Source organism: Equus przewalskii, chromosome 13 (assembly GCF_037783145.1).
Source record: "Equus przewalskii isolate Varuska chromosome 13, EquPr2, whole genome shotgun sequence".
NCBI classification, from domain to species: Eukaryota; Metazoa; Chordata; class Mammalia; order Perissodactyla; family Equidae; genus Equus; species Equus przewalskii.
The window spans coordinates 11,815,631-11,837,765 of NC_091843.1; the positions used below are offsets into that span (position 1 = coordinate 11,815,631).

General features: G+C 44.0%; 1 protein-coding gene across 23 annotated transcripts in view; it reads right to left on the bottom strand.

Annotated features, from left to right (window-relative positions):
• The window catches only part of TENM2 (teneurin transmembrane protein 2), a 1,162,025-nt gene that overhangs the window by 113,389 nt on the left and 1,026,501 nt on the right, over nt 1-22,135 (bottom strand). For 10 of the 23 annotated variants that reach the window (XM_070569063.1, XM_070569062.1, XM_070569067.1 and 7 more), the window contains 2 exons: nt 21,728-21,928; nt 19,852-20,064 (listed from right to left, as the gene is read on the bottom strand). In XM_070569063.1, coding sequence (XP_070425164.1) covers nt 19,852-20,064; nt 21,728-21,928 — 414 coding nt within the window. The remainder of the gene's footprint in view (nt 1-19,851; nt 20,065-21,727; nt 21,929-22,135) is intronic. The other 13 variants (XM_070569064.1, XM_070569068.1, XM_070569081.1 and 10 more) reach the window with 2 other exon arrangements.

The following is a 22,135-nucleotide window of genomic DNA, read 5'->3' on the forward strand; positions in this document are numbered from 1 at the left end:
ACCAGACAGTGTGTCACAATGATCCTGCCCGGTGAAGCTACCTCAGGATGTCCTGCCTGAGTGGTTTGGTGGCCCCCCAGTCAAGAGAGTCCTGCTCTACCCCTTGTCCTTGACAATTCTAGTGTGTGGAAAGCAAGGGATGAAAGGATCCCTAAGGGAGAAATTTCAATCCAATATCAAACATTTACTGAGTTATTACAATATGCAGACTTCTGGGATAGACCCAAGAGTTGATTCTTTCATTCATTCAGTAAATATTTACTGAGTATCTATCAAATGCTAGGTACTTTCTAGACACAGGACATACAGTGGTAAACAAAGGAGATCAAGTCTTGTTCTCAAAGATCTTACAATCTATTGGGGGGAGATTCACAACAAACAAATATAACAATATAGTGTGTCAGATGGTGATAATTGCTATGGGGAAAAATAAAACATGAGGAGGGATTGTGATGGGGATACTGTTGATGGGCATTGCTGTTGTATATAGTGTGGTCAGGAGAGTTCTTGCTGCTAAGATGATGTTGGAGTGGAAAACCAAAAGGAGGGGAGGAAGTGAGTCATGCCAATATCTGGGGGACAGTAATCCAGGCAGAGGAAGCTGCAGGTACAGACTCTAAGGCAAAGAGAGTTTGGGGCGGTGGAGGGACAGCAAGGTGGCTAGAGTGGCTGGAGCAGAGTGAGCGAGGTAAGAATGTGGGGAGAGAGCAATGGGGTAAGGCCAGATGGTGCAGGGCCTCATAGTCCACTGTAAAGCTATTCGCTTTATTGTCAATGAAAAGAAGCCTTTGGGGAGTTTTGAGCAGAGGAGTGGTCTGATAAGACTTGAATTTTTAAAGGATCCCTTTGTGCTGGGAGAACAGACTGGTGATGGGGCAAGGGCAGAATCTGGGAGGTCAGCCAGGAGGAGGCCCTATGGATAATGTTGGTAAGCCATGGTGGTGGCCTGGGCAGGGAACAGGGTTGCCCTGGTACCTTGACTCTACGTGGCACAGCTAATTCTATATGTGTTTAGGGTTCCCAACACATCCCTCTAAAAGCAAAGACTTTTGGGACATAAAAGCAGAGAATAAAATACACTGTCCATAAAATACTGCTCCAGTTAATGCAAACAAATTAAACTCCTTAGCCGTGAATCTGCAAACAAACGAGGTTGAGGAGCTGGATTTTGTGGTGATTCTGCTCTCCAAGTTTGCTTTCCCATATTAAAGGCAACCTGTGGAGGTGAAGGGAAAGGGTGGAAGGGGAGGAGGAGAGCAGAGGACCACAGGATCACCCAGGCTCTCTCCCCAGGGTTGGGGTTGACAATCTAACGTGGAACAGCTCCAGCAGATGAACTCCCCAGCTTTCTTAATGCAATGACTTCAGACCACGAGGCTTTACTTACTCCACCAGCTTTGTCTAGTTCTTCTTGACAATAGGGGTTCCTTGGGCCACCCCCAAACACCCTCCCAGGTTATTAATCCTGGACTTTTAATCCCTATGTGTTCTGTTTATCACTATAAGCAAGCTTGACCCATCTGAATTGTGGCACTCAAGTACAATTTAAAAGCTCTATCTAACCTTCCTTCCTTCTTTCCTTCCTTCCTTCACCCACCCATCCATTCGTCCATCCATTCTTCCTCCTTCCATCACATATCTATCCACCCATCTATCAATTATTTATGTGTGTACCTACATTTATACATATATTTACATTTATTTATTAATCTGTCAAGTCTTCTTTACCAACCAATCCCTCCAAATCCTCTCAAGACTTGTTCTCAAAACACTACGTGTCCAATGACCTCATACAGTAGCTGTATTTTATCTCGGTCTTTGTCACTTTCTGCCTCATACAGAAACAGGAAAAACATTTCAATCTCTCCTTTGCTTCTTCTCCCTCTTTTCTTTCCTCTGGCTGGCATGGCGTCTCCACCCCGCCCTTACTCACAAATCCAGCGCCTTCTAGCATTCACCCCTTCCTATCCTTGCCACCCAGGGAACCCTGAGTCATCATGAACTTATCCTGATCTTTGCAACTGTATTTGCAGGTAGCGTTATAGTCCTTTTCTTAACATAGTTTTTAGCTGACCAAGGACTTGGCTGGGAGGTCACTGGTCATCACAGGGTATTTATCTACAAATTTTACAGAAAGTCTCAATGATGAGGTGCATTCTGTGTGGCACAGTATGAGGAATAAGAAGACTTTGTCTGAAAGAGTACAGAATGGGAGTTAGCATTCCAACAATCTGGCCTATGCCATTGTTGGGTGCTATTCTCCAGTTTTGCATAATGTGTGTGCCCTTAGGAAGGCGAGAGCTTCCTCTTTGAAATCCTCTCATTTACAGAGAAACAAAAATCCCTCCTTTCAATACATCTTAAACATGCAAAACAGCAGTATGTTTCTGCTAAGTCACATTTTAGCTAAATAGATAATTGAATGTTGAATGGGAGCTGCTACTCAGCTGCTAACCTGCAGAGTCCCCCCCCCCCCCCGCCACCCCCCACCATGCACTCCCAAATTGCAACAGAGCAATCCCCAGGAGGGAGAAAGCATGACTGATTTTTCCAATAAAGCTACAAAAATCGATAATCCTCATAGATGGAACGCCTGCCTCTCTAACCATCTCAGCATTGTCTCCCTCTGCTATTCGTCCCAACAAGCCTCTGTCTTTACCTTGACACATGTTACTATTTCCACACCACCAGGATTTAGCCCGAGTTCTATTCCAGTTCTGCTGAATGCACCTTTCAGAGAGGCCCTGCAATGCATCTTGATTTAGAGATGCTTGGGTTTTATGTGGCTCTGGGAAATGTTGTTGAGCCTTTCCGGAGCTCCAATAAGGTCTGATGTATGGCTGTGCATGCCTGCATGATTAATGGCACATACAAGGACTTGGAGCTTTCAGAGGTCACCCCGTGTGTACTGAATAATACAGCGCAGATCCAAAAATACCCTTGGATGAGAGTCCTGGCTCCACACAAATGCAAAGGCATCCGCTGCTTTCATCGACATTGCCTGAGACTTGGTGCCTCTCCCTGACGGTGCACCTGAGCAAAGTCACCTCCCCTCAACAGACATTTTTAAGATAAAATGGGAATCATTTTGGTTTCTTGGCTATTTCTCTGTAAAGTGCCATAGGTACCAGGATAAGAAAGAAGGCCGGGGAAACTAGACAGCTGCTAGGCTAGTCTCTGGCAGGACTTCCAAGTCCAGAGTAGCCAGGCCATGGTGGGAAGCATATTAAGCGTCCAGGCGAAATCTGCTATGGTGTGCAAGGCTGTGGCTGAGAATTTAAATGCACCAAAGTCAAGAGATTCGAAATGATGGTTCCCACAGCAACTATAACTCAGTTCTCTGGTGAATATAAAATTAACTTTATTGCAAAACATGCTGTTCAATTTACGCCTTAATATAGTCATGGCAGAGTTACAGTTGCTGTGAGAACGCTAACTCTGAATTGTTTTGAATAATTAATTTAATGAAAAGTTGGTGGAAATGTGAACTCTGATAGAAAGTCAACTTCAATTTAGGGAAGTTGGCCAATTAGGCCTATGCTGAGGAGCAACGATGCATTTTTGGGATCTGAGCTAACTTCATGCACTCTTTGGCCTGTGGGCATGGGTAAAGCAGAGAACCCCAAAGCGTGCTAAGAGGGGATCATCCTCCATCACCTCAGAAACGCTCCTGCAGGTGGTGACTCTCCCAATAGGCGAGGGTCCTCCCTGGGGCCCACGCACTCTGATTTCATTGCTGGCTTCCACAGTAACTCTGGCTGGCTCTACGTGGGGTCAAAGCAGGTGATCAAAATAGTGTAATGGCTACACCTGGTCTCTGTCAAGTAAACCTGGATTTAGAGACCCCCCTCTCTCTGCGCTGACAGTTAAGACTTACGCCAATTGCTTAACCTCTCTGAGCCAGTTTTCTCACCTGTCTGACGATGATGACAGTAGTTTCCACCTGATATGAGGATTAAATGAGAGAAGCCGTGTTAAGAATTCAGCCCTGGGGCTGGCAAGTTTTATGGTCAGTACTCAATAACTGTTTACTGTTACTATCAGAAAAGGGAACTTAGTTGATCGGTAAATTCAAAACATATACAAAATCAATTATTTGCCCTGTCTGATGATTTCAGTTCAAACCAACCTGTCATAAACCCTAGCCAGCAGGCAGGGGGGTGATAAAGGTAGAAACGTGAGTTGGCAGAAAGTTTCCTAAGCAGCTGTGTGTCTTCAGTAAAGACACTTGAGGCCACTTCTATCGAAGTTCTAGAAACCGATCAATCTATCATCTCTTCTGCCAGATTAATATTTCTCAACTTTTTTTGGTCATTATCTCCTCCTGCATGAACCTTTTTTGATCTTTTCCTCCTAATTCCTCTCCCCATCATGAAATTTTAATCCCACAGACATACTCTACATCTATTTATATATTGTATATATATCCATGTTTTATACATAAAAAGAGTAAGATTTTTTTCACCTTCTCAAAGAGCCGTTTTTCATTCTGCTGGGGGGTGATACTGCCCCCATTTCGAGCATGTGCGCTAGATTATAGGCCAACACATCCCTTGTTCAAGGCCTCATGCTCCAAAACTCAGGTGAAATCCTTCATTTACTCACTTATTCCTTTTGCTATTTTTTGAATCCAGCTCTCAGCTTCTAACAAATGGGCTATTTCGGCAGCTAAGAAACAGTACTTTTTGATGCTAACTTGTGGTGGCTTCTCACTGTATCCTCGCAGCTATTCTCCTCCAATACAATGTGGCTTCTCTTTTTCTCTCTCTTAAGTAACTTGAGAGAGTCAGGCCCAGGGAACCTCAAGCCAGCCAGCACTTACTGAGCACCTGCTGTAGGCCCGGCTCCATGCAGGGCATCATTTAGGTTCTTTCTGGATAGTATATTTTGCTGCTGGGTGCCAGGGTTGGCCAAACCAATGGAATTGGCCTGGCCAGAGACGATCTTCCTTGGGAGGCAGTCAGGGTTTTGATAGAAAGGGGTAAACCCACAGCTTGGGAGGAAAAACAAATGAAAGAGGAAACTCCCAGCAGTGCGCATTTCTAGCTTCTGAAGCCACTCCCAGCTCAGCTTGAACTCTTTTCTTTATGTATCAGCCTCACGCTTTTTTCAGGGCCTCTGCCTTCTTCCTCTCAATGTCTTGGCTTGCGGCTTTTTGCCTCGCTGCCATCAGTATCAGTAACATTTTAACGCCTCCTAAAAGATACGATTTTATAACACTGCCATCGTTCGCTTTTACTACTCAGAAAATATTTTAAAGTCGCATTGCTTAGTGTAACCCAATCTCACTGGTGATGGAAGTGGAAATTTAAATGTCAAGGCAAAGCCGTCCCGGGATATGTAGATGCAACTTTCAAGTGACCTGTTGGTCCTGCCAGGTACTTGGCTCAACCTGAAGTTTCACCTCCGCTTCTTGTGAAACCAAAGCAGGGCTGAAAGTGGAAACTCCAGCGGCTGAACTCCCTGCTGACCAGTACATCTGTCTGCTTGAGCCTCCCTGAGTTTCACTGTTCGCTTTTAGGAGTCAATTTAACCCGAAGGCCAGTTCAGCCAGGCGCGCTTGAATATGCCACAGACCCACCGTGAGGGTCCTCTGAGCTGGCATTCTACATACTGTACAACAGGGCATTTCGGGCTTTACCAGATTGGGCAATGCTGAGGATGCAGGTGGCTTCCCTGACTCTTTTGAATTTCAAGAATGTCACCTGGAGGCTACTAAGACAGAGATGTCCCCAACAAGGTGCCTTTTTAACTCCCAAGAATGTATGTTTGTGAACAATACAAATTATGATTTATCTGTGTGATGCTTTGAGAAGCATGATGAATGAAGATAAAGAGGGCCCTCAGCTGGCCTTTGAAAGCTTCCATTCTCAATAGCCAAGTGGAAAGCACAAGTCAATTTCTCCCCAGGCAGCAGAAAAGCCATGTCTTTATATACTCAGGTATTATGTATTTCTTTATATCGGAATATATAAAGAGATGGCTTTTTAAATCTACATACTTTAAAAATATTCAATATCGATTTTAATTTCCTGGGATGAGCTAAAGCAGCATGGTGGAGTCTAGATGCTCAATCAATTGTGGTTCTTACTAGACTGAGGTGGGATCTCCAGTGCTATTCGGTGGGATCTTTGAAGTTTTCCTCCCTGGAAAGAGCAGTTTCCTTTGATGCTAAAGAAGAGCATCCTGATTTGTGGGATCAGATGGGAAGTGGGTGGGTATGACAGCCATTGTAGTTCCAATGTCAATAAGTCTAGTTATCTCCCTGACACATGCATTTAAAATGGCCAGGTGCATCTCTGGTTTTGCAGCTGCCTCTGAAGGGTGTTTATGGCATGCTCACATGCAGAGAACGTGGATGATTGCAGTAGACGATCATGCCAGGAACTGTTCCCAGGAAACAGTAGCCTGATCCGAGACAATTTGGAAGGAAGAGCAAGGTGATCTAGAAAATTCAGGATACTTGTGCTTTGCTGTCCTGGGAAAAAGATCAACAGTTTTACACTGCTGGATTGGAGTCTTCTCTGTGGATCATGCCTGAAATGCCCAAGGAATTCCCCTGAGTGGAGCAGGACAGACAATGCATGTGCCCAGGAAGCAGAGGGGAGGGGGCTGGGCAGGGGGGCTGTGCAGCAAACCCCTTGAACCCAGTTGTAGAGGGGAAAATGATGAGAATGGCAGAGCTCCATTCATTGCTAGTCAGTGTGACTTTCTTGGCTGTTCTACCCAAGGCAACTCAGAGAAGATCTTTGTTCCCGGCCTCCGCTGCCCCGCTCCGGCCCTTGTCTCTGTTTTACATGGCCACTCCTGTTAATCCATTGTGATTGAAGAGAGGGCACATATGTCAGCTCTGCAAGGGAAAGACTTCTCCTTCACAGTTGTAATTCTGTCAGTCTAAGGAAAAGAAAGGGACAGAGGGGCCCCAAGCAGCATGAATTATTAGGCACTGTTAGTAAAACACAGGTATCCAGAATCCTGAAGATAGCTATTTGGAGTTTCTAGGTCTTGAACATTTGCAAAAGGAGCATTTGAGAGCATGGCATTAGACCAATGACCAATGCAGAGACGTGTTGTAATGGGTGCGGATGTACCATGCTGGGCCTGCCAAGAAGTCAGATGGTCGCACACACATGCATGCACACACAGACGTGTACACACTCACACGCACGACAGGAATTAGTCACTGGCTCAGTTTGCCTGTATTTATTGTTGAGATCTGGGGCTTAGCTGTCAACTGGAGCAGATGGAAGGAAGATAAGCCAAAAAGGGCAGCAGAGGAGGCGGTAATGGGGAACCCTGCCCACGCTTCTTGAATGTTTCATTTGCCAATTGTGAAGACCATGGATTTAAACCAATGAGTCAATCTAGCTGCCTTGTGTAAAATACTTTCTGTTGCTGCTCACTGTGTATTTTGGGGCAACAGCCATCGGCCTGCCTCACAGGCTAGTTGTGAGGTTGACTGAGGCAACACAAAGTCTTTTGAGCTCCTTGGAGAAAATTCACTGTGTAAGTGCAAAGTATCACCATTATACCATGGTAATGAGACTCCCACCAGCTTAAACCAGTCACCAGGAGAGTTGGGGCATCCAAGAAAAGAAGCCAAATCTGTCCCAGTCTCAATCCAGGCAAATGATGTTTCTTAATTCAGTACAGATCTTGCATTGAAGGTAAGTCTCAGTGGTCACAGATGGGTGTCCATGTGGCCCCCAGTCTTGTCTGAATGGCCTGTACAGCATTTTAACAAATTCTGAATTGCTTGCCAACATTTGAAAACTGGGAGAGTATGAGTAACAATCTGGATTTCTGGCTTCTATTGAAAAATTGGAAGATTTGGCAAAACTAGGCTTGCATTTCTACATGGCAACATTCTGCTGGAAGCGGACCATGCCTGCCCTCCATAGATGGGGACTTCACTTTCTAGTTGCCTCTTCCACACAGGAGTATTTGAGTTTATGACTCTAGGTTCAGCTTTCCCTCCCCTTCCCGTAGTCAACGAGAATACTGAATTCATCGTGCCCTCACTACCCTCATTTGAGTGGCCTCAAATCTAGGCCAACTCCCCAACAGAGGAAAGGCCTGCCTAACCAGCTCCTGCCAGGGGGAAATGAGAAGAGAACTTGGTTTCTCCCACTGCCTCCCCTAACCAGTAATTCTACCTTAAAACCTCAAGGTTTTCTTACTCAGAGATGTCCAGGCAGTAATCCAACTAAACTGGATTATAAGCATCTGAAGGTTTTCATAATAAATAAAAATGTAGATATAGCAAAGAGAAGATGAGATTTAATTAATGAGTGTTATTTAATAGAACAAGTTGTGCCGTATACTGAGGATTAAAAGATGAAAAAAGGATAGGAGGGAAAATCAAATTTTAATGAGTTGCCATCTTCATTTGATTTAACTAAATTTCTTCTCTTGTTGAAAATATTAACACTTATGAGGGAGTCATTTGTGTGTATCCACACAGTTTGATACCTGGCTGCTCTCTTTTATATCATTACACTGTGTTACAAATGAATGTAAACTACCATTTGAAGTTGAAGGCTTCCATCCTTCCACTGATCTCCTTGGGAAGCTGTGAGCAAGGGACAATGTTAAAAAATAAACCAGTAATTATTGGCAGAAACACCAGGAGGGGTGTCTTGGGTTAGAAAACAGCAAAATGTCGTGTGGGCAAAAAGGTGGTGGAGGTCTAGAGTTCCCAGACTGCCACTTGCTCCTCTGCAAACTGCTCCTCCCAGACCTGACCACTGCTGTCCAGGGGCTCACACAGAGGAGGCTCCTGCTGCAGCCTGCACACACTAGGTGCACAAAAAATGTTTCATGAATGGCTTAGCTGGAACCAGACACAGGAGGTGTGGACCCCAGATGTGGTATGCAATGATACAGATGTGGCTTTTCTTATTTTTTCACCCATGTTCCTACAACCCGCGGTCGGATTCTCAGTGGGATGTGTCTGCATCTCTCCCAGCTTTCCTTTCTCTCCCTGTGTTCTCCCTTCTTAAAGGAATGGAATCCAAGCGTCCCAGTGAGCAACTCCTGCAAGAGTGAAGTAGGAGGAGGTGCCCAGACACCTGGGTTAACACAGGAGGTTTAGCACCCACCTTTTCCTTCTGGACTCTTGGGCCCCTTTCCATGCGTGGTTGTACGCTAACTCTTTCCTAACTGCTCACTTCGTGAAAACACAATAGGGAAAAGATGGTGAAGGCCTGAAGGTATGGTAGTAATGATTTTTAAGCGAACATTATGGAGTATCAAGCGCTGTGGTAAGTGCTTCACCTATGAATGACATATGGCAGTACGACATAGGGATGATTGTTCCCAATTTACAGATGGGAAAAACTGATGCTTCCTGAAGATAGATAACTTGCCAAAGGTCACCCAACTTGCAATTGATGGAAGCTGAGTTTGAAGCCAGGCCTGTTTGATTCCAAAGCTCACTCATTTAATCCCTTTGTCAACCATCTCCCCACACGAGCCCCACCCTCTCAAGGCACTATAGATACAACAGTAAATCATTGATAATGAGAGACAATAGTCAGCAGAGAGGGAAGATGTTACATTCTACAAACATGACTTGGGAGATACTGAGAGTCTAGAGTGGGTGTTGATGTGTATTATGTGTTTCCCAAGCTGTTTAATTCTGGGCAGACTGTTTTCTGCACTAGGCTTCTGTATGATATGATAACATTTTCTGTATCAGACCCCGGGAGAGCAGGTCTGTAAATGAATGGATGCAGATCTTTCTTGGTCCCATTAAATGGAAATAAAAAGTTAAATCAGTTTATATTCAAACTATGGTGAGAAGTTGATAGCAATATGCTTAAGGGACACAACTCGAGCTGCCTGCATTCCCTGGATTAATAGGAAAAAGCTAGTTTCTCTTACTGCCTCTAATATCTTCAATCTCTCTTCCTATTCACTAGAATTGCTATCATTGGTGACATCTGGGCATCCTGGGCTCACATACACCTAAGGCAGAGAAACAATCTCACTGGCTGTTGCCAGGATGCTCTCTGCAAAGCAGAAGCCACGGCTTTGAGTTTTGTGTCATTAAGGAGAGTGTGTTTCGGATGCAGTCTCATGGCCAGTGACGGACAGCTCGCTAACTTGTTGGAATAAAACCAGGTACAAACGTTTCCTCTGTGCTACTGAGGTGGTTATTTTATAATGTTTGGTAGCCCCCACCCCCTGGCATTGTTTCTAGACAACTAGACAGGGCTGTCTGGCAATCCCTCTTGAAGTTAAAGCATAATTTCAAAAGTAAAGAAATGTAATTCCCACTTATCAGTGCCCATCGCTCTGCTTACTGCTTTAGACAGATGACCCCTCTGGGCCAAACTCCGACCAACTTCTTCTCTAATTTGACCTGGTGCTGCTGCAGCTAAACTTGAAATCTGTGGACCAGGATTCTTAGTAATTTTAATTCCTCCTGGACAGCGACTCTGTGAGGCTTTCTGTCTCTTACTTGCAGTTGAGCTGGCTGAAAATGGAAGCAACTCATAACCTAAATGAGGAGGAATGAGGATATTTTCTTGAAGAGCTGGCTGTGAAGATGATAGGGGTCCTAACTGAGTCTGAATTGGGATTCAGAGCCTGGCTGTGTCTGAAGAACTTGTGAGCACCACCCCCCTCACTACCCTTGGGTCTATGGAGGGTGTCTGAGGGTGAGGGGAGGTGAGGAAATAGAAAGGACCTTGTGATGTCTGTTCTGCAGCCCAGGCCTGGGACAAAACCTGGATGTATGGGAGAGGGCTACAGGCAAAAAATGAAGGGCCGTTTTCTCCAGGGAATGAGGAACCAGCTGATAAAGTTCCCCAGTGTGAGGGATTATGGCATTCCCTCCCTCACTGTATACACAGCAGGACTTTAGTAGAGTGGGTGCTGAGGGCCTGGCACACCCCTAGCGTGGACCCTAGGAGTAGGGGAAGTACTGTAGGGTTCTCCTGAAGTGAATTTTGTAGGCAGCAGTCCTCAATGAGGGGACTGAGCTTGAAGAATCTGAATAGGCTAAACATGAGCATGTGAGACACCTTTAGAAAGTTCCGGAAGTGTTTAGGGTAAGAATTGGGATGAGCCATGAAATTGGAGAGATGAGGTAAATGATTCCTTATTTGTGAGACAGATTTATAGGGCTTGGGGCAATTTGGGTTCTATCAGTCTTGGAATAGAACTCATGAAGGGCTATAGACTGTGTTCCTGACATATTTTATGAATGTCTTGTGTCACCTACCAGTTTCGTTTTAAGTTTTATCCCAGCTCACTTGGAAAAGTGTATAAACCTCTGATAAATTAATCTCCTCACTTGACGCTTGTTGACCAAGAGGAGCCAACCACATCTTCAACAATCTGGAAACAGATAGAGAGTAACACCACCATGGATCACGGGATGAGGTTCTTTGTGGAGAATGTCATGGTGAAAGCTATGGGAAAAGACGGGGCAGGCTCCTTAAGGATCTTAATAATAAAAACACTGGTCGGTAGTTTTTAATCACTCTGCAGACACTGCATCTTATCAATGGGGGCCAAACAGGCCTCCACCTTACTGATTACAATGAAAATATGTTTTTAAAAACAAACACTTTACTTAAAACTGGGGATACTTTTTTAATTAGAGGAAAGATTAACTAAATGCATTTTCTCGAGTAATTTAATCCATTCTAATTATCCTGAGAATGTTTATAATGAAATACTTTCTCCTCACTGCTATTTTCTGTGGTTTCTTTCTTTATTACTCAAGAAGGGAAAAGCTCAGAGGTGGTCAATGATATGGTGGCCTTCTGTGGGTCTGATTATAATGATGCACAGAAATGCATAATGAAAAGTCTGGAGAGGAAAGCAATAAACCTTGACTTTGACTGGCAGGTTTTAAAAAACAATGGTACCCTATTTTCTAACGGCAATAAAGGCAAGCCTTTTAAAAAGAGCTTGTGAAATAGAGTGCAATGAAAGAAGTGGGTTGGTATAAGATTGAACCCCATTAGGCAGGCAACTTGGGAGAAAATGCAAAATCTGTTTCTTACATGAACATCTGGGATACTCTGTGTGGCTCCTGACAACCCAGGAGATGAGCCAAGGAATTGCAGAGAATCCCCAGATGTTACCCATGGGTCATGCTCCAAGGAGTCAAGCGATTGCAGCGGGGGAGGAATGAGGGTAATTATGAAGTTTATTGGGCTGAATAGGGACAATCAGTGAGTCTTGATTCTTCAAAAGGCATGTATGCTACTCAACTCAAAGTTGAGCTTCCTGGGTTATTCCTTGATATATAAGCCTATGCGATAAAACCTTGCAACCTGGACTCATGAGGCAGGAGAAGGAGTAAGAAAAGGCAAGACTGGGACAAGCTTTTCTAAGAGACACTGACCTGGCAGCATCCCCCAACCTGAGAAATGCCAAGTTCCTTCCTAAAGGAGAACAGTGTCCTTCCAAACTCCTCAAGAATATGTCTGTGGTCCCTGGCTTGAGAAACACTGGCTTAAAAGAATTGAAGTTTTATTCCACTCAATAATAACAGAATTCCAAACTGAATACTTCAAGGGAAAAGTGTTTTCTTTTGAACTGTATTTATTATAAAAATGAAACCAAGAATTAAAAACAAATTCTCATAGAGCTCTTGGCTCCTCCGAATATGTCCAAGAGGTCTAGTTTGAGAGACTTTGGTTGAAAGTAGGAAACCCCAATTTCACAATAAGGCTCGATTAACATAAAGATATTCAGATATTTGATTCCATGTATAACTAGGCTGTTTGGTAAAATAAACAGGTTCAATTCCAGGTGAGAGAGGCAGTTTACGTTTTTCTGTAAGAAGCAGATGCAAGTTACAGAACCTTTGCTTGGGAAATGGATAGCAGGTAGGTGTTACTTTTGACATGCTACTAACTGCTTGATAGACTGGAACCAGATATGTGAAAGGGAGGTTGACGGTATCAAAAATGTCTTAACGAGAAGTTTATTTTGATAATCCTCCCTTGCCTTTTAATTTATCTTACCACTGGTACTAGATAATGCTTGTGATGATGGGGCATGATGATGATGGTGGTGATATTAGCTCACGTTTATTTGGCTCTTACTTTATGGTAGGCACTGTGCCAAGTACTTTATGTATAACCCAATGAGGCAGGTAATATTTAGTATTCCCACTTTACAGACAAAGAAACTGAGGCAGACGGGAGTTAGACTAACACAAAAGCTTGTGTCTTAAACATGTCATCATCATGCTAGCATTTCCCTGAATCCAAGTGAAGTGGATATAGATCAATGAACTTCTACTTTAACACCATCTCTTTTTATTAATGAACACAAATATAAATGGATAAAGTAGAGTCTGATTATTCAGACTATGTAAGGAAGTTTTTCAATGCACAAAAAGATTCCCTAGGTAAACCAGATTTACGTAGAAGCTAAGATGAGCAGATAGAGAGACGAACTAACAGAAAAGCACCACTGACTATCCTCAACAATTCAACAACACTTCATCAGCTGGGCCGACACTGCCGCATCTATCCCTTTAATGTGAAGTGCATTTTAAGGGAGGCTGCCTGAAACCCTCCCTGACCCTTACAAAAGAGAGAAAGGTTTGATTGTGTTAGAATGGCCCATTCATATGATTTTGCATCAAAAGCAATAAAATTCTGGAGATGCTCAGGTCCTTAGAGATTATCTCATCCACGTGTGTTCTAAACTCAGTCAATCACATATTGCATTTGTGATATTTGCAACATCGGCACTGTTATTTACCTAATATTTTTCTTTAAGTTTACTCAGGTCTAACATCGCTACCTACTTTCACCACATCCCTAAGCAATAATACCGGTATAACCATGAGTTTGATAAGCTAGTTATATTTTTCTTAATACTTATTTTTAAAAGCCCTACGTAACTATTCAATGAAATATATTTGTATACCAACAAGAAGCATCTCATGTCTGGGGACCACATTCTGGAAAGCAGTTACGTGTTCCAACCCCCTCATTTGCCACAGCGGGAAACTGAGGCCAGGAAGGTTGGGTGTCTTTCCTAAGGGCACCCAGAATGTTTGTGGCAGAGTCAAGCCTAGAACATGGATCTCCCTGTCCTCTGTTATCTATTTGTCATGACACTGCGATGAATCAGATAGCAAGTGATGAGAAAATGTCCATTATGAATGTCTAAAGGAGCTCAGCTCCCTAGGGCCCTCTTTGCATTCCCCTTTCCTTTAATGTAAAGTCTTGAATGCACATTGTGGGGTCTGAAAATCACAGACTTGGAAGGAATGTTGACTCTCTGTAAAAGCTCCAGGAACTGAGTACTTAACTATATAAACCAGAGCAGTACATCCCATTTTTCCAATAGCTCTTACTTTTACATGTTTTCTTTTCTTTTGAGTCTGGAAGCTTCCTCATGCTAACTCTCATGCCATGGGTTTCTGCTCCAAGAGTTCCAAACTGTTTTTAGTTATTTGCTCTTGTGAAGTCAGTAACACCTTGTATCAAGCCATTTACTTGGTGAGCCTATCCTGTCACTGTGGGCCACAAGCTAGTACGTCAATAGGACCCTCTGAAATATTAAGGGGGACCCTCTGAAACAATGAATGCTCCAAGTCACTGTCTCCCCACAGAACTGGAACACCAAGACTTCTTCCCTTCTTCTTCTTCTTCTTTTTTTTTGATCGTTTCTCCTTATATGGACAGATATTACCAAATCACATAGAAAGCAATATAAAAATGTCTCCACTTAAACTATAGAATGGTTGGGCCATACAATTAGGTCAAGCTTTGTGTCTATTGAGTCTACCTTCCAACTGATGCTGAAAGCCCCTTTTCAATATCTAGGCCAAGAAAGTGAGCACTTCCAGTGATGAGAATCTCATTACTTGTAAGGCAGTCTTTTCCTTTCATTTCACTGTACTTTTTGCAGTGAGGTGAAAACAGGTTCCTGTAACTTCTACCTTCCAGACCTTGTTCTGGGTTTGGGTAGGAAACCTGGGCAGACTGCCTGACTCAGACTCAAAGAGAACTTCTGGGTATGTATCGATTCCTGATCTTCAGTGAGAAGGCCCATATTCTGGCCAAATTATGGGGAAGAAAATCAGCAGTGGAACATCTTTTACACTCCCCTAAAAGTTCGTTCATAACCTTTAACAGAGAAAGGCCATCACTTCAGGTTTTCACTTCAGAAAAGATGGAGCTCCTGGGATGGGTTCCAATAAGAGCCCCCAGAGGAATAGGTTAATTTAACCAATCAGAGAATTAGCTGCTTCCACAGACCCGGTGGTAAGGATGGATTCACAGTGGCTAATTTCATCTCAACTTGGTCTCATTGTAGAGTCATGAAAGCTCCAATGTTCAAGGATAATAGGTACAAGAAAAAAAGTTTCCATGACTTAGAATGAAGCTGGAATAAGATGCAGAAGCAGCTTTACTCAGTCTGAAGTTGGTTAATTTTGACAGTCACTTTCTTCCCATCCTGTTCCCTGTAGTTCTGAAGCTCTCTCCCTCTTGGACTGTGACCCTGTCTACTTCTGATGACAATCACTTAATCAGCACATCAGATTGTCGCATGGCTGGTTTTACCTTGGGTAAAGATTCATTTTCCTTATTAACATTACAAGAACCTATTTCTTTCCCCAACCAATTAAAGAGGAAAAATAGAAGGGCCCCAATGCGATAGATGGAAAAGAAAACTATTCTGACTTGTGGCACATGGGCAGGTCACTCAGCCCCACATAGTCCTAGGAATTGAGTCCTTATGATTCTGAAATGCAGTTGGAGGTCAGGACCACATTGACAAAACAAACAAATTGGAATAACCATTACAGATGTTGCTCACTACCCAGATATCAAACAGTTCACCTAGGGTCACTACCTAGTGTTGGTGGATTTATTCTGTGGGTGTGTTAGTTTGTATTATTCAGAGTGGATGTCTAGCCAGCCCCCATTCAGGAGATAATAGCAGCAATCCTCAATTAGCATTTAGCTTCCCTCTTTGCATTCTCTCTGTACTTTGCCTAACTATTCTGCTCGCAAAACATGTTAACATCTATTCCATTTCCTCTTAATATAAGAGATGTTTATCTGAGTTTACTATGGTTCATAGTGATTTTTGACCTATTCTATGGTTCCTTTATGCCCTGCTGTTACAGCCTTTGGATGGCTTTCTGAAGTTAAATCCTCAGTATTAATAAGGTGGTGGTGGTAGCGGGGGCAGGGGGGGATAGGAACAACAACCCATTGTAGGATTATGTTTAAAGAATAAAACTATTCTAACCACACAATGTGCCTTCTGATTTATTCATAAGAGTAAACTGCAGTCTATCCAAATAATACTAATATATTCCAAAGATATACATGAATTGTGCTTGATTTGGATTCAAAGTATATTTCTTATCTATGCAATTCTGTAGGTTTTAGGCATACCTTATATTTAACACGTTAGAAAGAAGTAATATAAGAATTATTGCTTGGAAGAATCTAGCCTACCAATAAATTTACTCTAACAGTTAACATTGAAATGTTATACCCTATGTTTAAATCTTTAGCAATATGTACTAAATTTCCAAACATAAAAAAAATAATAATTTGGTTGAAAAATTCCAGAAATGCATTTGGCCATGGATAGATCCTGGTGATTCTACTTGATTTTTAGAAGTCTGTATTTTTATCCTCATCCTTTTCCCCCAGCCTTCTTCTTGCTTCCTTCAGCAAAATAAATATGATCCATAAGTGCTGATGTAAATTGTTCGGTTGACTACTTGCAATGACCCTAAGAAAATGGCCTCACTGTGACCTTTTGAAAATAGACCACAGACAACCCAACCACCCCAACACTAACCACCAGGCCCTGCCTTACCCCAAATTTCCCAGCACATTGTTTGCAGACTAGGTGTCATTTCATTCCTATTTATTTTCTATTTTCAAAATATAGCATTTGAGGCTCTGCTTGGAAAGGCCCGAAGACTCTCTCTTTCCCTTCTGACTGGCAGTGTCCCCGAGGAGGAGGACTGATTCTGGGCTTGTAAATTGTGGCATTGACTTAAAATGAATTGACAGGAGTGTCTGCTCAAAATAAAAGACTAAAACTCCATGAAATAGCTCTGGGGCCAGAGGTTGAAAAGCAAAGACGCAATTATGCGTGTCCGAACAGCTCTAGATTCTGAATAGCAAATCTCACCAACTAACATATGTTTGCCTTTTTTTTGAGTGAACCCCAGAGAACATAACAGTGAGGAGATAGCCCCTATCCTACTAGAAACACAGAGCCCTAATTTCTCACAAGAAAAGACTTTGGTGATAAAGATCTTTATAATTCATGAAGAGCAAACTCATCAAATCATGAGAGATTATAATTCTGAACAAAAGACTTTCCTGGACCACCACTTTCTCATTGTGGGAGCTTTCCTTGGCATAAAAATGTGGACTTTCTTTATGTCTCTCAAGAACTCATGTACGTTAGCACACGAAGATGTGAAACTTGAACCAAACGCTTCAAGTAGCAGGAACACCTTTTTCCGTTTCATCTCACCCAAAGGGCTGGCTAGAATGAAACAACTCCATTTTTTCCTGCTGGCCACATCCTTACCATTTTCTGAGACTAAAGTTATCATCTTCCCATCTCATTTTCAAAGCCCCAGAGACACTCCAACTCAACTCAACTACTGTTTTCTCTCCACTTCCACTCGGTGATATCTGGACCTTCTCCCTTTTTCTTGGCCCCGATATCCTTCAAGCCACAACTGGGGTCCTTTTCCTAATTTGAACGTTGATCTGTCTCCTTTTTCTCCTCTCTCTCCATCAACACTTACACAACTCTCTAGTTCAGGGGTCAGCGAATTTTTTCTGTAAAGGGCCAGATAACAAACAGCTTTGTGGGCTGTGAAGTCTCTTTTACAATTGCTCAATGCCAAGAAGCAACATGGAAGCTGACAATACGACGACGAATGGGTGTGGCTGGACACTAATAACACTTTTTTTGACAGGACACTGAAATTTAAATTTCGTATAATTTCGTCAGGAAATATTTTTCTTTTGATTTTTTTCAAGCCTTAATAAATGTAAAAACGATTCTTTGCTCACAAGCCTTAGAAAAACAGGCAGCAGGCCAGATTTGGCCCCCCCACCAGCCATAGTTTTCCAAACTCTGCTCTAACTCATCTGAATTGCCCTCCTGTGAGTTATTCTCAGAGTAAAGACAGGTTGTAGGTAGGAGAGAGCCAGCAGGCATCACTGTGGGGGCACTAAACCCTCGGCAGATGTGGGAAGGGGAGAGCAAAGGGGAGGGAAGCTGGACTGTGTGAATTGAGAGAAAGTAGGATTTTCTACCTCAAGGTTATTGGTTGGCAAGAGCTTTTTTGGGGGGTGGGGTTGGGGGCAATGGAAGAATGCGGGTAGGGGAAAGTCTCTTGTACTGGGCATGCAAAAGTACATCAGGCAGAACGCCTCTGAAGAGTGGAAGCTATTGTAAGAATTTTGAACTGTCTTGGTAGTGGGCTGTGCACATTCTTCCCTTGAAAGTCTTCTGAACTATCCCCCAGACTCTGCAGGGAACTGGAGATGAAAGCGGCTGCAGGGGGAGCAGGATCTGGAGCATCATTGAGAAATTGCAAAAACAATTCACTGCCAACAGGCTGTCCCAGCAGGGTCCCTGTGCTATGTTCATGGCCTGGATTGCACGCTGCCCCTCGATGCCCAATTAGATGGAACTGGGGGAAATCTAGTGCAGAGTGCACTTCATCTCTGCTTAATCACCGAAATGGACAGCATGGGAAACTGAGTCTGATCTCAGGAGTCAGCCCTGGACAAGCTCCTAACTTCATCTCTCTCTCCAGGTGGCTGATCTATGACTGGGGTTTTGGGCTAAGACAGAGGGGAGGGTCTCCAACTTGATGTCTAGAAAAAAAAATAACTTCAAGGGGACAACTCAGGAGTTTGGTTGGAAACTTCTCTGAGGGTTTCCACGCAAGCAATTAGATTAGCCAGCTTGGCATGAAATGAATCCAATCCTAGACTTGCCTTAATTAAACAACAAACGCAAAGACTGGAGGTAAAATGATGCTCAAGTTGACAACTTGGTAATTCCAACTGCCTGAGAGATGTGGGAAACCAGAGAGCATTGGCTCCCATTTCCTCAAGTAAAGGGATAATTGGATACATTCAATATGGCATCGTCCTACCCCAAACCACAATAATGACAAAAAACAAACAAAACCGAAGAAACTTGAGAACTATTACTTCTCAACAAAGAAAATGACCTTTTAAGAAACATTCTTGGTCAAGAAGCTTCTATAAAGAGGTGGCTGAGTGAGAATGAAATGGGACCAGAGGAGGACACATGTAACGATTGTTGTTGCGATGGGGAGGGTTGGGAGCCCAAGGACAAAGCCTTGTCTTGGGACAGAAAGAGGACTCTCGACCTACTACAGTGGTACCTGGCTACCCAGGAAACCTGGGAGTCCTGCTTACATCTAAGCTGGTCTAGATAAGTGAGTTCAATTGTTGCCAGCAAACAGGGATCCAGTGATCCAGCCAGCTGGGAGAGTATTCAAAAAAGGGAAACTTGCAGACCATAGTCATTTGGGTGCTTGAAACTTCCAAGCCCTGACAATTTCCCATGCATGTGCATTTCTCCCTCCCCAAGATCAGAAATTTGGATGGATTTTCTTATCTGGTCCAGTCGCTTTCCTCCCAGTGTGGACCTCTGGAAAGAAGGGAAAGCCTTTTCCAATTTGGGACCTTGCTTTTCCCTTCCCTATCCCCTCGGAGATTTGTAGAGGCAGCAGGAATGTTGGAGAGCACTCGTGTCCCTGAGGGAACAGCCAGTTGCAGTGCACGACCATCACTATAGATCTACGATTTATGAAAATAAAGCAATATGTGCCTGTTTCGGTGCCTGCCGTTTGCCTACCAATGGTGCAGTGTTCACCATTCCAGCCCTCTCGGCATTCACATTTGCCATCTTTACAGGTCCCGTGCTCAATGCAGCGGGGGTGGCACACGCGCTGGTCACAAGCTGCGCCTGTCCAACCCTCTTCACAGCGGCAGGCTCCCCCGATGCAGACGCCATGAGTGCCACAGTCTACTGAACACACTTCTGGAAGAAAAACAATGATTACAGCTCAACACCACAGCTGGAGAAACCCTTCACTGGAGGCCAGACCACACGCATGGCCCAGGTCCCTGGAGCGGGCCCCAAGGCCCAGCAGGTATATCATCTTGGGAGGCCTGTCTCTCCACTGGCTGGGTATTAATTCATTGTTGAGTATTTTCTAGAGCAGTGATTCTCACGGCGGGATCCCAGGACCAGCAGCATTACCATCACCTAGGAACTTGTTAGAAATGCAAATTCTTGTGCCTTGGTTGGACCTCCTGAACTAGGAATTCTGAGAGTGGGGCTCAGCAATTTGGCTTTAAAAGTCCTCCAGGGGGTTTCGATGTGCACTAGCGCGTGAGAACCAATGTTCTAGAGCTTGAGACCATCCCAGGAGGAGGTCAGATAGTGGCCATCTGGTTTGGCAAAGCTACCCGGGAGGTACCCACATGAAAAGATATCTGTGGATCCTGACTCCCTAGCCAGCTGGGATTTTTCCCCCTTGGAGACCAACTCGTTACCCAGATCAGCACCTTGGTGGCAATGATGACCGCTGTAACTGTGCTGCATTTACACAGCCTCTTTCTCAAAGGAGCTCAAAGTCTTTTGTGGTTGGGGAGGAGACAGACAGACAGATATGCACTCTCTGGCGTTCCAGACCTCTCACTCGAGGACAAGCACGTGCCAGACATTCATCCTTACAACAGACTATTGAGGGAGACCCGGCTTGTCACGCCAGGGGAGGAGAAACCAGACCAGGAGGGTCAGTGACTCGCTCAAAGTCACACAGCATGTCAGCAGCACAGTGGGGCCTTGTCTCTAGGGCTCCCCCTCCCTCCGCCCTCTGCAGAGTTTGGCCTGGACACCAGCATCAGAGTTGAAGCCAGAGTCGAGCGGGCTGAGAAGACATCCCAAAATAGCCCATTTTAACTGACTCTTCTTTTTTTCTTTTTTGAAATGAAATATTCATTTCTTTCCCATTGTAGGCAAAGCTTCACATATATTCCCTTCCTGATTGCCATGGCAATCTGACAGCTGTCTCACTACCCAGAGGAAGGGGGCGGAATGATGATCGCTTGCTTAGATAGGCACTTGTGTGTCAGTGCGAACAGCACCATGCTCTGGAAGGTTGGGACTGGCTTGAACTGTTGAACTCTTCTATTTTAAGGTCACTCAGGAGGTAAGACACATACTCTTAATTTTAGGAAAATAAAGTGTACAGCGCAGATTCATTATTTTCCTGTCACTAGAGTACTGCAGAGCTTTATAACATGTTCACACGGCAGCCTGAGGGAGACTCTTTTCTGTTTGATAGGACATTCCATTCAGTTTGTCTAGGACTTAATCGCTCTGTTTTGTTTTCTGGTACCTTTAGGGAGTATACATAAGAAAACCCATAATGCAAATGGAAGCATCCCTTCTGGGCTCCTCATCCATTTGCGGTGATGGAACCAACAAGGCACGAGAACCTATGTGGTGTTTTTTTGTTTCTCAAGGATCACAGACTTCACAACTGAGGAGAAGAGAGTAAGAGAGGCACTACGCAACTGACCGGTCTCTTTATCCCAAGCTAAGTGTGACGAGTAGATTCCCATCCATTTGGGCTCATGGAAGGAACAGAAGGCACGAGTGTTGGGGAAAGTGAGGAGAAAACCTCTTGGCTTACCAACGGAGCAGTCGGGACCCATCCAGTTGGGATCGCAGCTGCAGAGGCCCGTGTCCGGGAGGTATGTGCCATGCCCACTGCACTGGTCTGGGCACTGGACCCTTGCCAGCTCACAGTTTAGACCCCCCCAGCCAGGGCTGCAAAGGCATTCTCCATTGACACAGACCCCATGGCTGGAACAGGTAGGATCCAAGCAATCAACTGAAAAAAGCAAAGAGGAGAAGTATTGATCACTCTTGGGGGCTGGGCCACGAGACATTAACTTACAGCTGAACTGACCAGTGATTCACCAATTCCTATTCACTTGCAAGCAAATGGAGCGGACAAGGTCATACCTATGTGGTCCCTTGAAGAACACCTGCAAAGAATTAAAGACTTCTTATCAAACCACCAAATCTCAGACTTGAA